At 37.2% G+C, this 26,898-nt stretch overlaps 1 protein-coding gene across 1 annotated transcript in view; it reads right to left on the reverse strand.

Annotated features, from left to right (window-relative positions):
- The window catches only part of LOC126248248 (1-phosphatidylinositol 4,5-bisphosphate phosphodiesterase eta-2-like), a 551,756-nt gene that overhangs the window by 66,526 nt on the left and 458,332 nt on the right, over window positions 1-26,898 (reverse strand). Inside the window, exons 9-11 of the mRNA XM_049949098.1 lie at window positions 7,343-7,552; window positions 2,584-2,798; window positions 2,332-2,419 (exon numbers count right to left, since the gene is read on the reverse strand). Of these exons, the coding sequence (XP_049805055.1) occupies window positions 2,332-2,419; window positions 2,584-2,798; window positions 7,343-7,552 (513 nt within the window). The remainder of the gene's footprint in view (window positions 1-2,331; window positions 2,420-2,583; window positions 2,799-7,342; window positions 7,553-26,898) is intronic.

The raw sequence follows: 26,898 nt of genomic DNA on the forward strand, positions 1-26,898 counted from the left end.
GCACGGTCATCAACAGTAATCGTTCTTTCGAGAACAAGTTACTGTCTTCATATATATAATAAAATGATAATTTCTCAGTAGATTAACAATCTGAATCAAAATCCTGTGAGAATAGTGAAGTAAGAGCAAAATAACAACTATATTGGTATTAGAGAAGCAAAATAGAACAGAAAATTTATAACTAGTACTAAAAGTAAACCTAAACAAACAAATAATAATAGCAGTAAACTGTTTTCATGGAAGTACCATGAAATGTTTCTTTACAAAATAAAGACACAAAATAAACACACCAACTATAGACAACAAAAGCTGACACATTCTTAGCTCTTAAAGCACAGGCTTTTGAGTTCATTTCCATTGCAAACTGACCTTTTTCCATTTTTGGTCTTCACTTTTGCCCTGATATTACTAGTCCATATGTTTTGTATTCCAATTCTTAATATTGCACTGTCCAAAATCTGTAGCCTCCCAGAGGTGAGACCCATGCATATTGTCAGATCTGACTTTTCTGTATTTTGGATATCACTACTGTAGTGACAGTATCAGTGATAGCCTGCACAAAAAGCTCGAGCGTGTCCTGTGACTTTGTTGCTTTTGTATTTTTTTCAAATCACTGCCTTCCCCACAAAGAAAGTGGTTCCATATCTTCCCTTTCAGTATAATTACCCTCTCTTACATGATACATTAACACTATGATGCAAAAATGAAATGACTTCTTGTTATCACTGATAAATCATTTATTACATGGGGCTTGCAGAGGTGTTGGAAAATCCATGCCATAGTTCAAAATTTTATTTTTATTTTGATTTGTCTTGGGGAATAGAAATAAAAAAATTTATGCAAGCATACAACAGGTTCAAAAGTATGCTGAAGAGTACCCAAAACAAAAAGAATAATATTAAACCAAACTGAGGGGTTCACACTTATAAAGTACTGGTACAATTTAATGTAGACGGTACAATTTAATGTAGAAATACATATCACCAATGTACCTTACAAATCCCTGGAAAGAAATGAATTATACCAAATATAGTAAACGTTATTACAGTCTTGAACTTGCCAGTTCTTATGAAAATGGGGAGCTGTTGATATAAAATAAGGTCTGATTGTTAAAAACATATCACTACTCACTAAGAACCAGGAAGCATATAAAACACTGACACACACATTGTCATTATAGATTATAATTCAAATGCTGGTGCCTGATAGGACCTAACTAGTTCCCAATAATAGGTAAAGCTATTAAAGTTCTTGCAAATGTGTCTACGCTTTCTTGATAGCAGCTCAGCCAGCAAATCTTGTTCCACAACTTTATTGTAGTCTCTCTGCAGTGCATTTGTTTTCAGAAGGTACAGAAGATGAGAGAAACGGGCAGTGTGCATCTCTGATGTCATAAAGCTGGAGCACAATTTAAACATAATTTAAAAGAATTTTTGGTGGCCAACTCCTTCTATTCCATCCATGAGTTTCTCAACAAGTGCAGTAGACCATTTTAATGAAAATTTATTATACTTTAATTTTTGACAATACTTGGTTGTAACAGCCAAGTAACTACCTACTATGTGAATGATGGATGTATGGAAAGCAGATGTAAGTCTTAAGTCTGTAAATGGTGGAAGTTTAATTGTAAATGTTGTACATAATCTGACTGTTCTTAACTGAGGATCACTGAAATGAGTAATTTACTTTAATTTTTGACAATACTTGGTTGTAATAGCCAAGAAACTAGCAAATATCTGAATGATGGATTTAATGAAAGCAGATGTAAGTATTAAACCTGTAAATATTAGAAGTTTAAATTTAAATTCATATACATAATTTTACTGTTTATTGACTGAGGATCATTAAAATTAATGAAACTCAAGTTTTTCTAATTACATTTTTGTAATGTGTTTATCTGACATGTTCCACACCCAGGAGGATTCCCTCTTTTATGGGTCTATGGAATGAATACTTAATCTAATCTAATGTAACCTTTACTAGGACCTGTGGAAAACCATTCACTCACTGTACTGATAAAGTGTTTGTGTGATTGATGTTATATATGAACTCATTTTACTGGAGACCATCTGATGCTTAAACTCTCAAAAAACTGAAAGTGATATTGAATAATCATCAGGAATTCCAACTGATTACTTTTTACATAAAACTCTCTTAATTATTGACAGTAAGTTTAAATCTTTGAATACTGCAACTTACATTGTCAAGTTTCTTCTGTAGTAGGCTGTATAACATGTAATGTAATTATATTCGACAACCAACATTATATCGGAGGTAAGCACTATTGAATTAACAACAACATAACGTTGAAATATGTAGACTTTATCTTACCTTGAGTTAAAGTCTTCTCAAAGCCATGAAAGTGAACAGCTTGGCAAATATTTACAATGTTGGATAATGTGGGAGAAACCACTGTTCCCTTAACACAAAAAAAAACAGAAAATGTGTTATGATCCTTTCACAAAAGAGAGACGGTGGGGGAAATGTAAGGAAATAGGGGAGAGGGACACTTACATATAACGTTCACAGACTGAATTCTTAGATTAGTAATATGGATGTGTAAGTGTTGAATACCTTCATTACCTGAGCTCCTTTTGTCTCCATCTTATTATTACAGTCTGCTTCGGAGTCATCATCATCATCTTCCATATCATCATCCTCACTATAAGAATCATCTTCATCACTTCTATCAGAAGCTTTTAACTTTTTAGCTTTCACAATTATTCTGTTTTTCAGATCTTCAGGAGATGGCAGGAACTGCATTCCTTCTTCATCAACTGGTTCCATATATAAGCTCTCTGAAAGGTAAATGTATTTTCCAAATAATTAATTCTACAAATACTATGAATAAATCTGTGGTTTTAATTAACTTTTCTTTACACAAGAACACAGCACCAGTTCAATATGATCATGCAACCTGTTACTATGTTATACATTAATAATAATATCTGCAGCATACAAATAACCAGTACCAATGTCAACTTCTAAGAAAATGGTGACATTCAGGTTGAAAATAGATAGTAACATATTATTCATAATAATCTGGCACCTCTACAAGAAGCGCAGTACATTGAAATGTTTGGAAAGTGCTGAAGATTTACATTATGAAATTCTCAACTCTAATTCTAGATCAATCAATGTATTACATGTTTGAGTTACTGTAATAGTAAATGACTGAAATGACTTGTGAAGCTCTGAATTGAGAAGCATTTTCTCAAAAGTAGATAAATGCTCAGTTGTTCAAAATCAAGATTTCTATACTAACAAATCAAGCTTGCTGCTATGCATAACCTGTTGAAACGGTTTTGTCAAAAGCTAATTTTTCTGTTGTTATAGGTTTGAAAACTCTGAGTTTTTGTAAAACTTGATAATTGTTCTTAGCCAATTAAAGAAAAAGTCAATAAATAGAGACTGTGGTTTGCTTCTGAGAGAACTGAAGGGAGAATAACAGTGTAGGATGTCACTGTCAAAGATAATAAGAGAGAGTTTCCTGGAAAAAAATTGCTGCCAGAACCAATAATAGAAGTTAATTCCTGATTATTGTACAGTTCAGGCCAGCTTTGTCAGGGAGAAGGAACAGCAAGAAATAAACAACAAAGAAGAATAGTGTATCGATAAAGTGCAACACAGGGAAAAAGGATGGCCAGACAGTACTTATATGTGTTGCAATGTTTCAAGCAATATCAGGGGTACTCAAAGAGAGACTCTCAAAAGGAACAAGGTTTGGAGGAAGATAATCAAGTAATAACAAGCCACAGGTTGCACAAACTCCATGCAAAAAATTTCTGTGCAATAATGAAAGACGAAAATCCAAATGCGCTTAAAGCATGTTTTGATATACTGTAAAATAGAATTAGCAATACTAAAGTTCTGTTGGTGAAGCATTCTAGTATTCTATTCAAGACAGGTTTGGCTATACATTTTGTGCATTATGATTCATTCTTGTGCACAGACTAAGGAATGGATTATTGTTTACACTTAGCTTGAAAGAGATGGACTAAAAGGGTGCGACCAAGTAGCCTTTGCTCTACTGGATTTCCTCAGAAACACTGGGGCATTCCAGCCAGAAAATTGTCCAACTGAAATTCATTTATTTGCAGACTTCTGTACCCATCAAATTAAAAATAATCATGTGCACCATAATGGTCTTCATGCTAGAAAGCTGAACATTTAATAAGCTGGTACATTATTTCCCTTTTCATGGTCACAGCTATATTCCTGAGAGAATGTTTAGTACACTGGATAAAGACGACCGGAAAAGAGAAGATATTCTTCCACTGACTCAATACTTCAAAGTGCTGGAACAACATGGCATTGCCAAGATACTAAATAAATATTGGGAAGCCAAAGGTCACAAGTCCAGTGCAGTAAAAATGATACAGTCTAAAATGCCTTTCAAAATAACTGCTCAGTGAGTGATGGCTTATGAAAATTCTAAGAAGAAGGTATTAAGGTCAGTACCAGACACTTATAATTGAAGTCCTGTAGAGGAGGAGGTACGGAAATCCAGAAAATGCAGCCAGGATGTGAGGAAACCAACCACCTTGATAAAGAACAACATGGTCAGCAAGGGAAAGAAAAAGTATGTCGTACAACTTATGTGGCATTTTAATGTACCAGAAGGAGCAAAAGACTTAGGACATTACTGAAAGTGATCAATAGATTTTAAATTTAGTATTGTTGTAGCCAGTACTTTGCGTTGAATTTCAATAGCATTTCTTGCTATTTTGCACTTCTACTTGTGAAACGTTTATGGATAAGTATGATACTAAAGTGTAATATTGCAATACATTATTGAGATTCTATGTACAATGAACAATAAAGTAGCTTTCTTTGTAATTAATGGTAAAGATAAAAAATGGGAAAAAAACAATTTGAATGTATATATTAACAAAAATTTTAATTTCCATCATCGCAATTATTGATTTTGAATAAGCTTGGAAACTTTGCCCCTCTATTCTGAAAAAAAAAAATGAAAATTTTAGAAAAGTCAAACACACAATTGAAATCATGCCTACAAAAGCTATGTAAATGATAAATTATCTTGTCTAAGTGATTAGTATTTTGGTGTGATATTTGAAAAATATGTTTCCTGAAAAATTTACTTTTTTGTGTTTATCGAGTTTTGAAAAAAATGTTTCTCAGTTTTCCTAATAATGTTGCCCCATCATGTAGCAAATCTCAGGTGGCAAATAAGTTCACATTTGTGTAGTTATTCAATTATTTATGCCCCTTCCAATGCGAAAAGTTAAACAGGAGGATGATAAATCTCACCTTTCTGCTTCTCACTTTTTCACCTCTCTTTAAAGAGAAACTTCTATTCTATACAACAAAGAATCATTAGTTATATGTCTTACCTGTGATTTGTATATCATTGTGAACAGGGAGTATTTTTTATTGTACTGGAAGTATTGGATTTCCTTTGTAGAATGCAGTTTAGTTTTGTTGTGATATTCCCAAAGAAAAAATTGTATTAGCAGCTGTAGGCTACATCCTTGGAAAAACTGGCTTTTAAATCTTAAGAAGCAATACTTAGCTACCAAATTAAATGATTCAGAATCTTTGTAACTCTCATGCATGATAATATGATGAAGGCCTTCATCTTGGTTGTTGGTGAGTCTTCCGGATTGTATGCCCATGATCCAATAAAATTTTTGATTCCTGATGTTTTGTCCAGATTTGCACTGGGCATCTTCAGAGGTGCCCCTACTAATGTTGAGTCTTGCTGACTCATGAGTAGAACTTCCGAGAGTGAAATAAATATTATGTAAAATGGGTATGGTCAAGTTTAAACATTATCAGCAAAGATAATACTTACTATCGATTGTCACCTGTCAAGGATAAAAACTCATCTATTGATTCTTCAGAGCCACTGTCCATATATTACTAAGTTTCATTGTTACTTGTTTTCTGTTGAAATTATCCCCATGCTTATATATTTTGATGGCTTTTCTATATAGTCATGGATATTAGTTTGTTACTGTAAATAAAATTTTGGTTTCAGAAAACTTCATTTAGTGATTTCCTTCAGTCAGAAAATCATGAACTGAAGTTTTCTGAAACCAAAGTTTTACCTACAGTGATGAACTATTATCCACAGCTATATAGAGAAGTCATCAAAATATATCAGCATGGGGATAATTTTAACAAAAAAGAAGAAGCCATGAAATTTAGTTACATGTGGAGAGATAGATAAGTTTTTATCCTTGACAGGCAAAAATTCATAAGCTTCACCTCTGATAAGGATTATCTCTGCTGATCACATGTAAACTCATCCATGCCCAATTTACACAGTATTTGTGTTGCTCTTTGACATCTGACTCATCAGTTGGCACGATTCAGTGTTGCTAGGAGCACCTCTGAAGACATCCAGTGCAGTTCTGTATGAAACGGCAGCAACCTCATATGTGAGTTTGACAGTGATAGCTGATTTCATACTCAGTGTACATTCAACATATATAAATGTGTTATGCTTGCTTGCGGCATATAAATACAGATGCATTATCTTGGTGCTTTTGATTATTATAAAATTTCTTAAAAATAAAACTTTGTCAACATCTATTGTTTGTTTAAATGTCAGCAAGGTTTTTCGAAAAGTATTTGTCTGGATTGTAGCCCTGTACCAAAGTGAAACATGGACAATAAACAGTTCAGACAAGAAGAGAAGATGAGCTTTAGAAATGTGGTGCTACAGAAGAATATTGAAGATTAGGTGGGTAGATCATATAACTAATGAAGAGGAAATGAACCAAATTAATGAGAAAATAAATTTATAGCAGAATCCGATTAAAATAATGGATCAATTGGCAGGACACATCCTGAGACATCAAGGGATTATCAATTTGGTAACAGAGGTAACTGTGTGTGGTGGCCATGGGAGGGAAAGGGTGGGGGAGGTAAAAACTGTACAGGATGATCAAGGTTTGAATACATTATGCAGGTTCATATGGATGTAGCTTGCAGTAATTATGCAGGGATGAAGAGACAAGCAGAGGGTAGGCCAATATGGAGAGCTGCATCAAACCAGTCTCTGGACTGAAGAGCACAACAACACAAAGAGTGCATATTCTTCTGGCTCTTAATTGACAGAAGCCATTGGCTACAACAGGTTTAGGTCTCTTGACATTGTACATTTTTCATGTTTGCGTACCACTTTCAAAAACTAAAGTTATCTTCTATTTTGTATAACTGTGTGCTACTTGCAGTATATTCTGTTTCTCGAGTTGATGAAAATGCTTTGTCTATCTTTAACATATTCTCTCACTTAAACCATTTTTTAAATTATTTTCTTCTTCCTTACCTAGCAGGCTACAAAACAAAATTTGATGGATTAGTTCCTTACCTCCTAAAACATCCACTAAAATTTGTACCAGAACATCCTGTTGTTTTTCACTACAGTGATTTTCAAGAGACAAAATAAGAGGGTATTCTGAGGAATGAAATGCATATGGTTTTATGGCATCTGTGATCACATCTCTAAATAAAATCTTTGAAGTCAGTGTGTATCCATGGTAAATAACTGGTTCACCATCAGCACCATCCCAACAGTCCACTGAAACAAAAAAATGACTATATATATGATGATCTGGTTACTACAGAAATGAAAAAGTGCTTAAATAATTTAATTCACACAAATGTATGCATTATGACTATCTCACATGGTCACGTTTTAACATTTTGGGCATCTGTCAACTGCCAAGTTAGTATTGCAAACAACTCTATCACTGAAAAACATACTTGCTTTAAGAACACATGGCTAGTCTAAATGTCTCATTGGGTTCCAAAGCACTGTTATTGACAAGTATATGACATAAAAAAACAGGTGATACATGAAAATATACATACACTCACCAAATTTAAAAAGTCCTCTGGATTGGAGTTTTGTATCTGACTGCAGCAGACTATGGAAGGTGATGATGACTTTGCAGGGACATTGACACTGAGCAATAAGGCTACTTTCTATCCATCAGGAGATATGAATCATCACAATGTGATAGTATGGGGTACCGAATTGCTGCATGTCCTTGTGGGACTGAAAACGGATTCATGGAAAGTGAATGTGTTCCATGCCATATCCAAGACAAATGTATATGGCCCCTTTTTTTTTGATTGAGCAGATGGTGACAAGTTCTGTGTACCTAGATACAGTGCAGCAGTGGTTGTTGCCACAAATGACTGCTGACTGCTTGTCTTTCATCTTTCAACAGGATGGAGCTCCACCTCACTGGAGAACAATTGTCCACTCTTTTCTCAACAGAGAACTGCCACATTGCTGGATAGTGCACGCTGATCTGGGTGATGCTACTCTGTTGCCATGGGCCCCCTCCTCCACTCCCCTCCCCCCTCCCCCCAGTCATCTTCATGTCATTTCTTCCTGTAGGGTTATGTTACAGACAAAGTTTATGCACCTCCAATGCCAACAACATTGCAAGAACTGCAGGAACCCATCACTGCTGCTGTGATGTACACTGATGGAAACATGCTAGTGAACATATGGACAAAACTAGACCACAGTTTGGCTGTGTTCTGGGTGACCAAGGGTGCACACATTTAATATTTATAGAATGTATCAGAAACTTTGTGAGTATCTTTTCTAGTATCATTCACCTTTGTACATTATATACTTGTAAATAAACAGTGCTTCAAAACCTGATGAATCACTTACGCTAAACCTATATTGATATAAAAAACACAAGCAGCTAGCAAACATTCCATATGGTTCACGGGCTTAATTCAAATGCAGAAAGAGAGGAATTATTAGTCAATAAAATATGTACTTCTGTTTCAAGGAACAATGTGGAATATTAGTAGCAAACAAATGCATATCACAATGTGTTTTATATGAGTTGCAAACAATAAAATCATCAGTCACATGCAAATTACCAAGTGGCTTAAACTGAAAAGGACACAAGGAAACAATCAAGTAATCATTGAGACACAAATTATGATGTGAATTTAACTGAGAAGTACACAGGTGTATGAAGGAAAACTTTTACAAGTTCCAGAAGTTAACTCACCTATTGACAGCCATCAGCAAGCAGAAGCCAAACACAACAAAGACACCAAAGATTATTAGGGTAAAAGCTGTGTTAGAATTGATGTTAAATAAAGAACTATAAAAGTTTTCACCAAAAGTGTCTAAATGCCCATATTTTGTTTTATTACACCATAATATTAAGTCACTTGAGAATAAAATTAAGATGTTGGAAGCACTACTCCAATACAACTAAATATGGATATAATTTTCATTACTCAACATCAACTATGTAACGCTGAAGTAAAATTAACGTCAATAGAAGGATATACATTAGCAAATCATTTTAGCAGAGAGTTCTCCAAACAAAGTGGTAGCGCTGTCTTTGCAAAAGGGCAGATAAAGTTCTGTGGTGTCAATAAATGCTGTATTGACCCAATAAATAAAGATTTCAAACTTTATATTATTAAACTGCAAGAAATTAATTTAATAAGTATTAACATGTATAGAGCACCAAGTGGAAATTTGCCAGTCTTCATGGCCAGACTAAGGGTACTACTGAACATTAAATATGAAGCCAGATCTTTGTGGTGATTTCAACACCAATTTTTCAAAAGACATCAGTACAAGAGGTGCTTTGATAAATATGAACAACACATTCAGTACAATCCCCACAACATACTGCCCATCAATATCAACAGAATGCACAAATTCCATCATTGAGCAGACATTCATCACAGACACAAGCTACAAATTCACAAGTGTAGTAGTGAGCATGGGTTATAGCTTAATGAGGCACAGCTACTGTGTATAGAGATGACAAGAAGTAGTAGCAGTTGAAGAAAAGTAGCCAAAAAAAAGAATTTTCTATAAAGACAACAATTTTTAATTTGTAGCTGATTAGGCAAAATTGGAAAAGAATTTCCATTGAGGACAATGCTGATAGTATGGACATGGTTTTTCGGAACATCTTCCTTTACTATTTTAATGCAGCATTTCCTATTGAAGTAATGCTGTAGAAGATATGGAGTTATCCTAGAATTTGCAGGTTACTTTAAATCTACAAAAGACTCTATGATGGAGTAGTCAGCCAAGCTAAAATTACACAGAATGACAATTTGATAGGAAACCCATCAAATAAATTGAGATGCATGTTACAGTAAACCAAGATTTTGGGATTTCTGAATCAACTAGGCCTCATGATTCCACCCTGGATTAATTGAAAGATGCAAGTCCATCTCAATTTTGATAACATTCATTCTGATTCTGATCTTAAGTATGGGTTTTATGATTTCTACATAAGTATGCTATACACTAAAGTATTTTTGAAAACACATACTTTTCAAATTTGTCTATAATATAATAAAACATTTTTTGCAACCTACAGTATGAAAACACAACATTACGATAATTGGTCATCCAATAGATTTCAATTTACAAAAGCCTATATTCAAGAAGAATTGGTATCTCTAAAAGTTATAATTAGCTTTTATTTATGTTATAAAATTTATCGCAAATGCTACATTTAGTCATCAAAAGTCCATATTTCATACCAATTGTAGAAAATCATAATTTATTAAACATCAAACAAATTGTCAGCAGTGAATTCCAATAGCGTAATTAAATTCACCAGGTGCAATTATTCTTGATGTACAATTTTAACTCTGCATTTCTAAACAAATTTTGTGACATGGCATATTTTGATGTTCTAAATTTGACTTCAGGATGACATAAAATTTCTTTTGTAACTATTTTGGTTCTCAGAGTTTTGTAACCATAAAAAGATACAATTTTTCTAAGAATTTGCACTGTTATAGAAACCAGATATCATTACACTAATTATTTTGACTAATGAACTTCTAAAACAATGTGGAAAACAATGCTATATTATATAGAACTGCATGAATGCTAAATCAGTGAATCTGAAGTCATTCTAGAATGAGCAGTCAGTCTGGAAATACTAGTTGTCTGTGTTATTATTCAGCACTTGAACGCTACACATCATGCATAGTATGTCTTGTTTTGAGAAATTTTGCACAAATAAGCTATATTGGTGGAAAAACAGATTGCTGTGTTTTGTTAAATGTAACAGTTTAATTGTGAAAATAAATGAAGAAGAAATATTAATAAATAGTGTCTTTGCTGGCTAGTGTAGAATCTATGGACCTATTCATCCCCAAATTAGATGAAGATGTCACATTCTTACTGAAAATGAGGTGGGTATTTATTCTACAAGTTATTTGACCACATTCTGATTGAGTCTCATTCTCAAGATGTTTAGCTGCAGTAATATATTAACAAAAGAACTTTAGCTATTAAAGTCCATAATAGTTACAAAAAAGTGTGCTAGTACGTAGTAACAGTAGACGCATATTTTCAGTGGAATGTCTCGTTCACGACCTCATATCTCTGGAAGACCATTTTAATGTGGACAGTTATAAAGGAAGAAACTTGTAGCTCAGCCCATAAAGAAAGAATGTGTCATTGTCATTAGAGGAGTCAGAAGTCACATGCCCAAAATCATCAGCTATGAAACAAATCAGTGAATACTTCACTCCAATAACTGAAGATTTCTTTCAACTAAACTATAAAGGACCAGTTCCATGTTTATCCAGTACCAGTAAGTTAGTGGTCTTGGATGTCTCTCTGTGTGAAATACATACTGTTGAAATTATAAGTAAAATTAAATCATTAAGCAATAAAATGTCAAGTGACCTTAATGAAGTACCTGACTTCATATTAAAACGTGTACTAATAACATAGCAATTGTATTGTTAAAAATTTCCAACCTCTTTTTAGAAACTGGTATCTTTCAAGATGTTCTGAAAATAGCAAAAATATTTCCACTCCAAAAAAAAGTTCTTCTGATGTAATATCATATCATTGACGTGTGTCACAGTTAAGTTTCTTTTAAAAAAATCTAGAAAAATTCCAGAAGTAACTCCTATGAGAGGAGCATAATAAACATTGCTGTTGTACTACACTGTAAGATACCAGAGGAAATAAGAATTGCTACCATACATATCCAATAGACCAATGACCTCGCTGTCTGGTCTCCCCCCCCCCCAAAGAACCCAACCCAACATATCCAATATTTAAAATGAAAGCAGAGGCATTTCTAATAAAGAACTGCTTCTATTGTGTGAAAGAATTTCTGAACATGTAAAAATGAATGTTACTTAAACTTCTCCTTCTGAAATTCAGAAAATTATATATTCTCTCAAAAATAAAAGTTTATCTAGATTTGATAGGGTTTCCAACAGAGTACTAAAGGCTTGTTCCTTTATAATAAGAACTACCTTTTCTGGAATATGTAATGCATCACTAACTCAGAGCATTTTTCCAGAGATGTTGATACATGCCAGTGTTAAATCCCTCTATATGAAAGGTGATAGGAGAGATGTCAATAACTACAAACCCATTTCAATACCAACATTATTTTCCAAAATTTTGATGTCATGTTTTGTATAATAGTATACCAACTAAGCAACAATTATATCCTTGGTAAACCACAGTTTGGATCTGAGAAAAGTTGCTCAACTGAGAAGGCCATTTACACATACACTCACCAAATTTTACAAGGACTAAATAAGAAAATAGCACCAGTTGGCATTTTCTGTGACCTATCTAAGGCATTTGACTGTGTGAATCACAATATTCTCCTGGCTAAACTGAGGTTTAACGGAATTAATGGTATAACAATACAATGGATAATGTCATGTCTAATTGAAAGAATGTAGAAAGTTTTACTTAATAATTCAACCAACATAAGTAGGGGAGATTCTTCTGACTAGGGACAAATCACTTATGGGGTTACACAAGGCTCAGTCTTTGGTCAACTATTGTTTCTCATATATGCAAATGACCTACTGTCTAACTTACAACAACTAGGATTGTCCTTTTTACAGATGACACTAGTATTGTAATCAATTCAAACACATATAAAGCAACAGAAGAAATGGTAAATAATGTTCTTAAAAGTATTATTGATGGGTTTTCTGCAAATGATCTCACTCTCACTCCCAAAAACCACAAAAGATATTTAGTTCATCACATCTATAGGTACTGCATCATTGACAAGTGTAACACATTGAGGAAATAATATCCAGGGTGAAAATGCCAAAATTTTAGGTGTCGTCACTGATGAGAATTTAAACTGAAAAAAGCAAATTTTTAAACTGCTAAAACAACTTAGTTCAGCCACATTTGCACTTAGAATAATTTCAAATCTTGGCATGTGACAAATCAGTAAGTTGATATATTTTGCATATTTTCACTGAATAATGTCACATGGAATAATGTTCTGGGGTACCTCAACTTCAAGAAAGAAAGTCTTCATTGTTAAAAAATGTACTGTAAGAATAATATATGATGCTCAGCCATGGTCTCTTGTAGACATCTGTTTAAGGAGTTAGGCATTTTGACTACTGCTTCACAGCATATTTATTGTCTCATGAAGTTTGTTGTATATAATCCACTGCAGTTCAAGAGGAACAATCATGTACATAATTTCAATACTACAGGAAAAAATGAGATTCATTACTTCACATTAAGATGGTCTTTAACACCAAAAGGGTGCACAATGCTGCTTCCAAAAGCTTTGAGCACTCACTCAATGATGTAAAATGTTTGAGAGACAGAGAAGTTAAATCTGAAAACAAACAGTTTCTCCTTAACAACTCCTTCTATTCCATAGAAAAATTTCTGATTTTGTAGTGTGTAAAAGGTGTTGGGCAGGAATTATTAACTCACAACAGTACTAAAAAAATTAGACAATAAGAAAACCATTTTCACATAGATTGAGTACAGTGAATGTAAAATGACTCATTCCACATCATCATGATTAATTGTACAAATAACCCACAAAACAAGAAATTAACAAACTGTTCTGTATGATAAAACTGAACCAATAAAAATATCAATCAGCCAATACTAGTGAGTGGTCAGATGACAAAGCAGTTAAAAATAAACAGCATAGATGATGTGTTAAAAGTTGAAAACATCTTTTTTAGATGACAATAACACCTTTTATAATGAACTGAGGATGGAAAAGTAGTCTGTACAAAGTTTTGGCTTCAAGTACAAAAGAAAAACCTACCCACATACAACATAACAACATTCAACAAATTGCTACAGAAATTTCTTAACATCTTCATTAAAACATTATTACTAACTTCTTGTTTATTGCATCAAGAGAAAAATTTTCAACATAAATTATAGTTGCATTAATGCAATAACAGAAAATTCTGGGGAGAACAAACAAATTTCCTGGACACAGTAAAAGTTACAAGTGATAGGGAGAACTGGCTTGGGAGAGGGAGTTATGTGGGGGGAGGGTTTCAGAGGAGGATCATAGAGCAAAAGAACAGTAAAATGATTTCAAAGACAGCTCTCCCAGGTTCTGGATAGGTAGTAACATGTTGTGCATTGGTATACAAGTAACAGTAGTTGACAGAGTTACAGGACTGACGGAGGTAACTAGAAAACAGTGCACATGAGGTTACATAGTCCAGTAAACTCTGCTAAAGTGTGAAGAGTGGCATAAATGTGGAGGGAACTTTCAGTGGGCAGAATTAGATGGATCACAAGACAAGGTGATATTCAGGATTGGGGCCTAATGTATTGTGTGACTGAAACATGCAATGAATAGAGCAGTGAATATGAGCTTACTGAGTACCAGAACCAGATTTGTGACTGAATCCAGGACTTCTTTGCAGATAGAGCACAACTTGTCACCCTTAATGGAACAAAACTGGAAGGTGTAAGGTAATGTAAGGAACACCTTAAGAAAGTGTGATAGGACCATTGCTGTTTACAATATACAGGATGTATCAAAAAGAAGCATCTGATTTTTAAAAAATCATAACTATTATGTTATTTGAGATATGTGCGTATATAACATACTGTTGCAAAGAGAAAGTTCTCAGGTTTTACTTGGTTCTCGCTAAGTTACAGCTGTGTGCACGCCCTTCAGTTCTAGTAAAATGGTGTCAGGACAACAGAAAGCATTTTGTGTTCTATGTTTTGCACAGTGTGTGTCAGTAATAACTGTTCAGCGTGACTTTTGTACTAGGTATGATGTGGATCCTCCCACAGTACAGAGCATTAGATGATGGCATGAACAATTCTGAGAAACAAGTTGTTTGTGTAAAGGCAAATTGCTGGGCTGTCCCAAGTGTCTGACACAGACATCGAACGCATCCACCATAGTTCCACAAGGAGTCCGCAGAAACCATTCTTCATGCAGCTCAACAGCTCAGTATGCCCCCAATGTCCACCTGGCATGTGTTGCATGGAAGTTTACACATGAAACTTACAAAATTCAGTTACTGCGAGCTCACTGTGAAGGTGACAAACAACAACATGTGGAGTTCTGTAATTACGTTCTTGTCCAAATGGAGGATGACAGTTTTCTTCCGTGCTTAGTGTTTAGTGACAATGCAACATTCTATTTAAATGGAAAGGTGAACCATCATAATGTGAGAATATTGGATACAGAAAAACCACATGAAGTTGTACAATATGAGAGAAACTCTCCAAACTTTAATGTGTTTTGTGCAGTTTCACGGGAAAAGGTGTATGGTCCATTTTTATTTGCCAAGAACACTGTTACAGGAAGCACATATCTCAATATGCTTGAGAACTTTCTTTTCCCATAGTTGGAGGCTGATTCAAATGACTTTCTTTATCAACAGGATGGGGCACAACTACACTGGTATTTGGAAGTGAGGGATTTTTTAAATAAAAGGATTACTGAATGATGGATCGGTTGCACTGGACCAAATAATTCAGCCTTACATTACTGGCATCCAAGGTCACCAGATCTGACTGTATGTGATTATTGCTTGTTGGAGTTTGTAAAAGAATCTGTTTATGTGCCTCCATTAGCAGCAACAATGAATGAACAGAGACATCGCATAACAGCAGCTGTGGAAGCTGTAACTCAAGATATGCTCGCTCCAGTGTGGTTTCAATTTGAATACCAGATTGACATACTGTGCATCTCAAGGTGAGCACATTGAGTTTCACGTTCATCAGAAAACTAAATTCACTGTATATGTTTATTAGTTTCAGAAATACAGATGTGCCAAATTTGATGATTCTTTTTGATACACCATGTACATAAATCATCTAGTGGATAATGTCAAAAGCTGCATGAGGATGTTTCCAGATGATGTGGTTGTCTATGAGAAGGTAGCAATGTCAGAAAATTGTAGCAAAGTGAAGGAAGACCTGCATATGATTGATGAATGGTGCAGAGACTGGAAGTTGACCCTGAATGTAACTAAAGGTAACATATTGCGCATAAATAGGTGAAGAAATCAACTACTGTACAGTTACATTATTGGTATCAAATTACTGGAAACAGGAACTACAGTAAAATATCCAACAATAACCATCCAGAACGACCTTAAGCGGAATTACCACATAAAACAAGTAGTAGGAAAAACAGATAAGATTCATAGGAAGAATCTTATCAAAATGTAATTCATTCACGAAAGAAGTGGCTTACAAAGCACTTACGCAAACAATTCTTCAATATTTCTCATCACTTTGGGAGCCATACCGGGGAGAAAGAGTATTATGGATATGCTCAACAAACTACAGTATCTGACACTACAGGCGAGGGATTGTGCATCAGGAAGAAGTTTACTATTGAATTTCCAAGGGAGCATGTTATGAGGAGAGTTAGGCAACATATTACTTCATCCCAAATGTCTTGCAAAGCAACCAAAATGAGGAAACCTGAGAAATTAGAACTAATGTGGAGATTTACCAACAATCATTGTTGTCACATGCCATTCACGTGTGGAACAGGGAAAGGTGATTAGACAGTGGTACTAGAAGTACCCTCTGCCATACACCATAAAGTGACTTGAGGAATATAGATGTAGATGTAGACACTTCCCTCTAACACATTCTTTGGTCTTGCAATTCTCTTAGGTTCAATCTCTGCTACTCATTTCCTCCACATATCTTTGATCATGTCCGCCCCTTTGCCTCGCCATCCTGTAAATTACTTCACTGCCCACTTCCACAAGCTCCACATGTCTCTTCTCTCTTTCCACACTTCTGTTCTTGTTGCTGTACTCGATCTACAAATTAACAAATTCTCCTCCTTTATTCTACTGTGAACCATGGACCTTGCTGAGTGGGATGGCTTGTATGCCTCAATGATACAGATAGCTGTACTGTAGGTGTAACCCCAGCAGAGGAATGTCTTTGGAGGGGCCAAGCTAATCAGTGGTTCCTGAAGGCAGGCAGCAGTATTTTCATTTGTTGTGGCACCAACAGTATGGATGACTGAATGTTCTGGCTTTGTAACATTAGCCAACACGGCCTCCACTCGCTGATACTATGAATGGTTGAAAGCAAGAAGAAACTACAGCCATTATTTTTTTCCTAAGAGCATGCAGCTCTTCTGCATTGTGATGGCATCTTCCTGGACAAAATGTTTGCCCAGAGGGGGGGGGGGGGAAGTAGTTTCTTTTGATGTCCAGGTTAGATCTCCTGGGATGGACTACGGAGGAAGATATCATCGGTAAAAAAATTGGCATTCTACACGTTTGAGTGTGGAATGTTTAAGCCTTAATCAGATAGGTATGTGAGAAAATTTAAAAAGAGAAATAGACACATTAAAGTCAGATATAGTGGGAATTAGTGAAATGTTGTGGCAGGAAGAACAGTACTTCTGGCCAGGTCAGTACACATTTATTAGCATAAAATCGAATAGGTGTCATTTAGGAGTAGGCCTAATAATGAATGAGAAAATAGGAATGCAGGTATGCTACTATAAACAGCACAGTGAACAAATTATATTTGCCAAAACAGACACAAAGACAACACCTGTAATGCCAGAAATGGATATCCTCCTATTTCCATCTATTGTACTATAAATTTTTTCCTTATATATATATATATATATATATATATATATATATATATATATATATATATATAAAGAAAGATGATGAGACTTACCAAACAAAAGCGCTGGCAGGTCGATAGACACACAAACAAACACAAATATACACACAAAATTCAAGCTTTCGCAACAAACTGTTGCCGCATCAGGAAAGAGGGAAGGAGAGGGAAAGACGAAAGGATGTGGGTTTTAAGGGAGAGGGTAAGGAGTCATTCCAATCCCGGGAGCGGAAAGACTAACCTTAGGGGGAAAAAATGACAGGTATACACTCGCACACACACACATATCCATCCACACATACAGACATACAGACACAAGCAGACATATTTAAAGATGTCTGCTTGTGTCTGTATGTGTGGATGGATATGTGTGTGTGTGTGTGTGTGCGAGTGTATACCTGTCCTTTTTTCCCCCTAAGGTTAGTCTTTCCGCTCCCGGGATTGGAATGACTCCTTACCCTCTCCCTTAAAACCCACATCCTTTCGTCTTTCCCTCTCCTTCCCTCTTTCCTGATGAGGCAACAGTTTGTTGCGAAAGCTTGAATTTTGTGTGTATGTTTGTGTTTGTTTGTGTGTCTATTGACCTGCCAGCGCTTTTGTTTGGTAAGTCTCATCATCTTTCTTTTTAGATATATTTTTTCCACGTGGAATGTTTCCCTCTGATATATATATATATATATATATATATATATATATATATATATATATATATATATATATATATATATATATAAAACACAGATGATGTGACTTACCAAACGAAAGTGCTGGCAGGTCGATAGACACACAAACAAACACAAACATACACACAAAATTCAAGCTTTCGCAACAAACTGTTGCCTCATCAGGAAAGAGGGAAGGAGAGGGAAAGACGAAAGGATGTGGGTTTTAAGGGAGAGGGTAAGGAGTCATTCCAATCCCAGGAGTGGAAAGACTTACCTTAGGGGGAAAAAAGGACGGGTACACACACACACACACACACACACACACACACACACACAAGCAGACATATTGGTCTTTAAATATGTCTCCTTGTGTCTGTATATGTGTGGATGGATATGTGTGGATGGATATGTGTGGATGGATATGTGTGGATGGATATGTGTGGATGGATATGTGTGGATGGATATGTGTGGATGGATATGTGTGGATGGATATGTGTGGATGGATATGTGTGGATGGATATGTGTGTGTGTGCATGCGCGAGTGTATACCCGTCCTTTTTTCCCCGTAAGGTAAGTCTTTCCGCTCGCGGGATTGGAATGACTCCTTACCCTCTCCCTTAAAACCCACATCCTTTCGTCTTTCCCTCTCCTTCCCTCTTTCCTGATGAGGCAACAGTTTGTTGCGAAAGCTTGAATTTTGTGTGTGTATATAATAGAGGGAAACATTCCACGTGGGAAAAAATATATATAATTGGTTTGTTTTGTAAATACTATTTGTATTTTTACGCTAGGGAAAACTATGCTATTGAACGGTTACATCGATAGGTCGTGTGAAGAACCAAAGTGTGTAGGATCTTTGGTAGTGTTAACTCTGTCGCGTGGAGCGCGGGCAGAGCAGAGTCTGGCTGGAGTAGGGCGGTGGAGAGGTGTGTTGTGTGACGCTCTCGTGAGCTGCCGCGCTTTCGGGGTTTGGCAGCATGTAATTGCGCTCGACTTGCTATGTTAGTTTCTGACATGGTGTTGCGGACGGGAAGCGTTAGCTGGCACACATCAAGAGCCCGTTTCGGCTGGAGACTGTGTCGAGAAGAAGGCGCACCAACATCCAGCTTCTGCAACAGCTACGGCCAACAATGAGTGATTGTTGCCACCTCCTCGACCGACGACTTCAAACCTTCAATCAACCCACAAGGAAGACTGGAAGCACAAAGTTTTAGAACTGTATGGCAGACCTCAGCTTTTAAAATTGTTCCATTTGCCTCACAAAATTACAGCAACTTAGCATGAACCTTTGATGCTCATTGTCCCAATTGCATTACCAAGCAGGGTCCCTTCCTTTTCTGGAATGAACCCGAGTGTCATTGAAATTCAAACGCCAGCATTAAAGTAATATCATTCGATTTCACTGCTTTAATTTCAAAGTTCAGTTAAGGTATTCATAGCTGGCTACAATATTTAGATTACACAAGCACAAATTAAGAGTGCGAGTTTTGTTACCATATTTTAGCTTACCTGTGACTGCAGCTCAGTTTGTATGTACTAAATTTTACTAATGTTAATTGTTCAGAATCATTTAATTCAAGTTCAAAGTTAAATCTCTTATTTCTAAATTGCATAGCTTCAAGTAGCTTTTGAAATGATTGTTGAGGTAGCCCAAGACTAACATTATTTTACTGAATTTCGTAGTGCTTCAGAAACAAAGCTCACTATTAATTTCACTCACTAAATTAACTTTCAATTTTCCGGTTTTATTAATTCTTTTGCTAAATTAAGTCAGAGTGTAGCGAAATTTATTGCTTCTGACAAATATTCAGTTTTCACACAACATGTGTCAACCTCCAGTTGCCACGCTTTTAGTGCTCATTATATGTACAATAACCTTTCTTTTTCAGTTATTATAGTAGTTGTCCATAGGACTGGCGACCGTAATTTTCCCCAAATCTCAAATATCTAATTAACGCCAGCTAATTGTTAACGTAATGACCGCACATTTACTTTCTTTATTAACTTTACCCCTTTTCTAAATTAATTTCCACCAGTTTCATTTGCATTTTTCCTTTCAGTTAGATGTAACCCTTTCCTCCTTCTTTACTGACAGATTAACTTCGGTGACGATTGCTTTTTGCAAATTTCCATTAGGTACATGCGGTTCAAATTTTACTGTCTTTAAGGTCAATAAGTGAGGGGGAGGTTACACACCCATCACAGTAGTGCAAGTTTATGTGCCAGTTAGCTCTGCATATGTAGAAGAGATTGAAAGAATGTGTAATGATATAAGGGAATTTATTCAGACAGCTAAGGGAGGTGAAAATTTATTTATGATGGGTGACTAGAATTCAATAGTATGAAAAGGAGAAAAGAAAAGCAGCTGTATGAATATCAAGAACATGAATGGCAAGCCAGTAGTAAACAATAGAAGAGATATCTGAAAGGTGGAATGAATATAAAGAGGGTGCTATAAGTCAAACAAACTTGAGTGTAATATTATAGAAAGAGAAGAGGAAGTAGATAAAGCTGAGACGAGGCATATGATACTGTGAGAAGAATTTGATGGAGCACTGAAAGACCTAAGTGGAAACCTGGAGTAGATGACATTCCCTTAGAGTTATTGAGATCCTTGGGAGAGCAAGCCATGAAAAAACCTCTACACAATTGTGTGAGATGTATGATATAGGGGAAATACTCACAGGCCTCAGGAAGCAAAAAAGCACTGGACTACACTCTTTGAAATTTTGAAGGTAGTACAATGAAATACAAGGAGCAAAAGATTATTTACAACTTAAATAGAAATAAGACTGCAATTATAAGAGTTAGAGGGCATGAAAGGGGAGCTGTAGTTTAGAAGGGAATCAGACAGAGTTTTAGCCTATCGCTGATGTTATTCGGTCTATACATTGAACAAGCAGTAAAGGTAACCAAGGAGAAATATTTAAAGGGAATTAAAGTTGGAGAAGAAACAAAACTTTAAGGTCTACCAATAACATTGTAATTCTGTTGGAGATGGCAAAGCACCTGGAAGAGCAGTTACGTGGAATGGATAGCGTCTCGAAAAGAGATTATAAGATGAATATCAACAAAAGTAAAACAAAGGTAATGGAATGTAGTTGAATTAAATGAAGTGATGTTGAAGAGATTAGATTAGGAAATAAGACATTAAAAGTAGTAGAGATGTTTGCTATTTGGGAAGCAAAATTAATGATGATGGCTGAAGTAGGGAGGATATAAAATGCAGTGGTAATAGCAAGGAAAACATATCAAGAGGAATTTGATAACATGCAATATAAGATTAAATGTTATGAAGTATTTTCTGGAGCACACAAGTGAAATATGAGTGATAAGCAGTACAGACGAGGAGAGAATAGAAGCTTCTGAGATGTGGTACCACAGAAGAATGCTGGAAATGAGGTAAGTAGATTGAGTAACTAACAAAGAGGTGCTGAATTGAGTTGGGGACAAAAGAAGTGTATGGTACATCTTCACTGAAAAAAAAGGGGGGGGGGGGGAATCAGCTGATAGAACACATCCTGAGGCATCAAAGAATAGTCAGTTTGTAATGCAGATAAGTGTGGGTGGTGAAAATCATAGAGGAGACCTAGGCACTAATAGAGTAAGTGGTTTCAAATGGATGTAGGTTGCAGCAGTCATTCAGAGATGAAGAGGCTTGCACATGATAGACTTTCATGGAAAGCTTTATCAAACCAGTCTTCAGACTGAAGACCACAACAACAACAGCAACAATTTATTTATTATGTGCATGCTTACTGCTCAACGGAGTTCTATGTATTCAAGTAGAATAGCCAATGCAAACAAGCACATAATTTCAAAGGGCTCGTATAATATGTCTTTGCACTTTGATTACTGTTACAACTAGAACAGGCTCTAAATGTGTATTAGTTTCTTCATAAAGCTGGGCAACCCCACAGCTGGCCATTACATTTACTAACATGCTAGAAGTTTCAGTAATATAGTATTTGAACAAGCTTAGAATCTTGGTCTAATAATGCTCAGCATTCTTTGTGTAGCATTTCATAAAAATTGAAAGACATGTAATACTACTTGAAAATTATATGACAAACCAAAATACTGTTTTTTTTTCATTTTTAGGATCAAACAACTACTTTTCCAACAAGCCAACCCCATCAGTGATAGCAGAGCAGCAAGAAGAATGTGACTAGGTTGTAGATTTTAAGAACATATGCATGCTGGCCAAAGAAAGTAATATTTACAGATGAAAACTCCATGAAGCACTTAAAAGAAATGAAGAATGAGTGAAATTTCAATAGAAATGATGGCAAAAGGCTTCCTTCTTCATGGCAACATAAATAGTTAACAGGAAACAGCTGAGGTAGCACAACAACAATAATATTTTGGATTCCACCTTTCTACCAGTATCTGCTTTCAGTATTTACCCAATGGCAACAGGCCACCAGTAGCAGCTGAAAGGCATTTACCAACTGCCTCAACTTTTCTGAAGAAGCACAGGAAACTAGCTTTTTATAAGTGAACATGACACTATCTATCAACAGTGTTAAGTGATCCAGGTACACTAGTGAAGTCCTGAAGAAGATCCCAGCAGAGGGACTGAAATGTCAAAAAGTGAAGTTTCAAGGGGAATATGACAGGGCTTAATGATTTTATCATTGTTGTGACTCGCCGATCATTCAAAGCGCCGCCGCGCAATTACGTGTGTCCCCTACGTGTGGCACTGTCTGCCAGCCATGCAGCAGCTGCGCCACCTAAGCGGCCAGCCGAGCAGCGGCCGCTACACTGGGACTCAAGTGCTCATTCGAATGCTAACGTGTACACATGTCTTTCTTGTCAACTTACTCTGTGACTTATATGTGTTGTGTCATTCTGAAATCTATTTGTTAAACTTGACGTTATAACAATTGGCAACGAGGATGGGATTTTTCCTTTTCACTGTTGACCCACAGGGTTCCATGGCTACTGTCAAGCAACTATTGCAAAATCTCCTTGAACAGCAAACGCTTCTAACAGCGGCGATTCGCGATTTCGTCGCGGCGTCAAATGCGGGGCATTTCTCGTCATTGGCTGTACCTCCTTTTCCTCCTTACAACGAGACGGCGGAAGACTGGTCTGATTATGAAAAATGTCTTCGACAGCACTTCTTGGCATTTCATGTCACGGATGAACAACCATGTAAGTCTCTGTTCCTTTCCTGGATTTCGCCTCAAATGTATCGGTTGTTGTCGCAATTGGCTCCTTTGAAGGATCCTGCATCTCTGACCTTTGCTGAAATGTGCTCACTTCTGTCTATCTATTTTCAAAAGCAAACGCATGTGGTAGCCTCTCGTGTTGCCTTTTATCATTGTCAAAAACAGCCACATCAATCCTATCGCGCTTGGGCTGCTGAACTTCACGGCCTCAGTCGAAAGTGTCAATTTGTTACTGACGTTATAACACAAAGTTTATGCTTTTGGAGGAAACAGTGCCACTGGCATTGCAACAATTCTAAAAGAATTCATATTTCTTTGTTGTACAATGATCTGATATGAAATTATGTTTTGAATAAATAAGGTCAACAAAGCTCTAAAAAGAGTTACTGTAAGTCTGCAGAGTGCTGCGAATCTAGTTGAAAGTGTCAGTAGTTTTTTGAAGAGGATGCAATCAGGTGAAGGCCTTAATAGTGCGATAATGAATGATGAAGTGTTTGATGACACACTTGGATCTCATTCAAACACTGAAAAAGAAAAGAAAAATCTGTCTCATGATAGTGAAGGAGTAATTTATCTACACTGAAACGCTAAAGAAACTGGTATAGGCATTAAAAAATAAATAAAAAAAATAAAATAAGAAATAAAAAATCCACCTGGATGTTGCCGAGCAGTGGGTTGTGGACGGGTTCCCCATCACTGGGGACTGGCTGGCGGCTGTTACGAGTTCTGAACCTACCTTCTCCCGGGTTTTACGCTGTATTCAGAAGGGTTGGGTTGGCCAGATCGCCCGTCCACTAAGACTTCTGATCCGTTGCGGAACTACTACGCTTTGCGCTACTGCCTCACGGCTAGGGATGGTGTTATCCTCCTCTCCACTGACAATGCTTCACCGCGTGTCGTGGTACCTGCATCTTTGCGTGCTTCGGTATTGTGCCTCCTTCACCAAGGGCACTGGGGTGTGTCTCGCACAAAATCTCTGGCGCGCCGTCATGTGTACTGGCCTGGCATCGACTCTGAAATAGCACACGTGGTCGCTGCCTGCGGCCCTTGTGCATCACAGGCCGCTGCCCCGAAGTCATCTTTGTCACCGTGGCCTTCGCCTGAGAAGCCCTGGGAGTGCATTCATGCTGACTTTGCGGGACCCTTTTTAGGTACTTATTGGCTCCTTGTAATAGACGCCTACTCTAACCTTCCTTTCATTGTCCGTTGCACATCGCCTACCGCCGCGGCAACCACCAGTGCTCTCGCCCACATTTTTTCTTTGGAAGGCCTCCCCTCTACTCTTGTTACTGATAATGGTCCGCAATTTGCCTCTTCCGAATTTGCGGATTTTTGTGCTCGTCACGGCGTTATGCATGTCACGGCCCCGCCGTTCCATCCACAATCCAACGGTGAGGCTGAACGACTGGTTTGCACATTTAAGGCTCAGATGCAGAAACTTCTGACTTCTGCTGATGCGCTTCTCCAGTTTCTGGTGTCTTTTACCATTTCACCCCCATGGACGACCACAGCCCGGCTGAGCTCTTACATGGCCTCCCACCTCACAGCCGCGGGTGCCTTCCCTTGGCTGGTTCACCGCCGACGACCTCATCTGGGTACGGGGATATGGCAGGCGGCCAAAATGGAGCCCGGGCCGCATCTTAAGACACCGTGGCAGATGCCTGTATGAAATCCAGGCGGACACGGGTGTTGCAGTGCATCATTCGGACCAGCTTCGGACTTCTGTGCCAGCAATGCCTGTTCCGAATGCCGCTACACCACTTTTGGCCCTACCTGACGCTCGGGATCTTGGCATCTCTCAATACTCACAACGCAGCCCTCTCACCGTCATCGCGATGCCAGCACAAGAACGGACGCCACCATGAGACGTGCCCATGCAGGAACCGGATTACCATCCTCTGTCAGAGCAAATCTACTCGCCTCCTCCTCCAAAGGACGCCGACACATCACCCATGTCTCCTGTCATATCAGCTGGACTTGCCGCAACGGGCAGATTGGTGCAGGGGGCCCCAGCAGATTCGACCCCTACGTCTCCTGTCATCTTGACCCGTTATCATCGGGGACACTTCCGTCTGTACGGGAAGCCTCCTCCTCGAGACTTTACGGCTAGTCAAACAACGCCTATGGATGTTAGCCATCTCCAGGACACCTCCATCAAGACCAGTGCAACAATTTCAAAAGGGGGAAAAGTGTTGTGACTCGCCGATGATTCAAAGCGCCGCCGCGCAATTACGTGCGTCTTCTACGTGTGGCGCTGTCTGCCAGCCATGCAGCAGCTGCGCCACCCAAGCGGCCAGCCGAGCAGCGGCCGCTAGACTGGGACTCAAATGCTCATTCGAATGCTAATGTGTACACATGTCTTGCTTGTCAACTTACTCTGTGACTTATATGTGTTGTGTTGTTCTGAAATATATTTGTTGAACTTGACGTTATAACAATCATCAATGACAATGACCACAGAAGCCTGCAGACTTATATGAAATGCTTTTATCGGTTTATGCATCCCACAGAAGACTGGAGAATCTGTACAAGAAAAGAGATAAATTACTTTGTGATCCGACTTTCCTTTCTTGGGGTTTTGACAATGGCATTATTCCTAAATTTATATGAATTGGACATCATATGCAAACAATGAATGATATGAGGATTAACAAAAGGATTAGCCAAGCACATCTCTGTGAAAGAATTCAACAAATATGCAGAGTCTTAAATTACGTCAGGCCTGTCCTAATTAAGTTACATTTTTCACTGACAGAATCTCTCTCACATTATGACTGGGACACAGTCAACAGGATGAAGTTTAATCAAGCTGCAATGGTATCAGTTATCAATACCCTGAAGCAGAAAGAATCATACAAGAAATTAGCAACTGAAGTGCACAGGAAAAACATAATTTTTGACCCAAAACATATGGTAGTAAACCTCTGTGAAGAAGCTAAGGGAACATTGAGAACAGGTCTTAACTGACTATTCTTTGATGCCTCAGGATGTGTTCTATCAGCTGATCTGCCCCCCACCCCCCTCCTTTTGTGGAGATGTGCCATACATTTCTTTTGTCCCCAATTCAGTTCAGCACCTCGTCATTAGTTATTCAATCTACTTATATGATTTTCAGCATTCTTTTATAGTACCACATTTCAGAAGCTTCTATTCTCTTCTT

The sequence above is a fragment of the Schistocerca nitens genome, chromosome 3 (assembly GCF_023898315.1).
Source record: "Schistocerca nitens isolate TAMUIC-IGC-003100 chromosome 3, iqSchNite1.1, whole genome shotgun sequence".
Classification (NCBI taxonomy): domain Eukaryota; kingdom Metazoa; phylum Arthropoda; class Insecta; order Orthoptera; family Acrididae; genus Schistocerca; species Schistocerca nitens.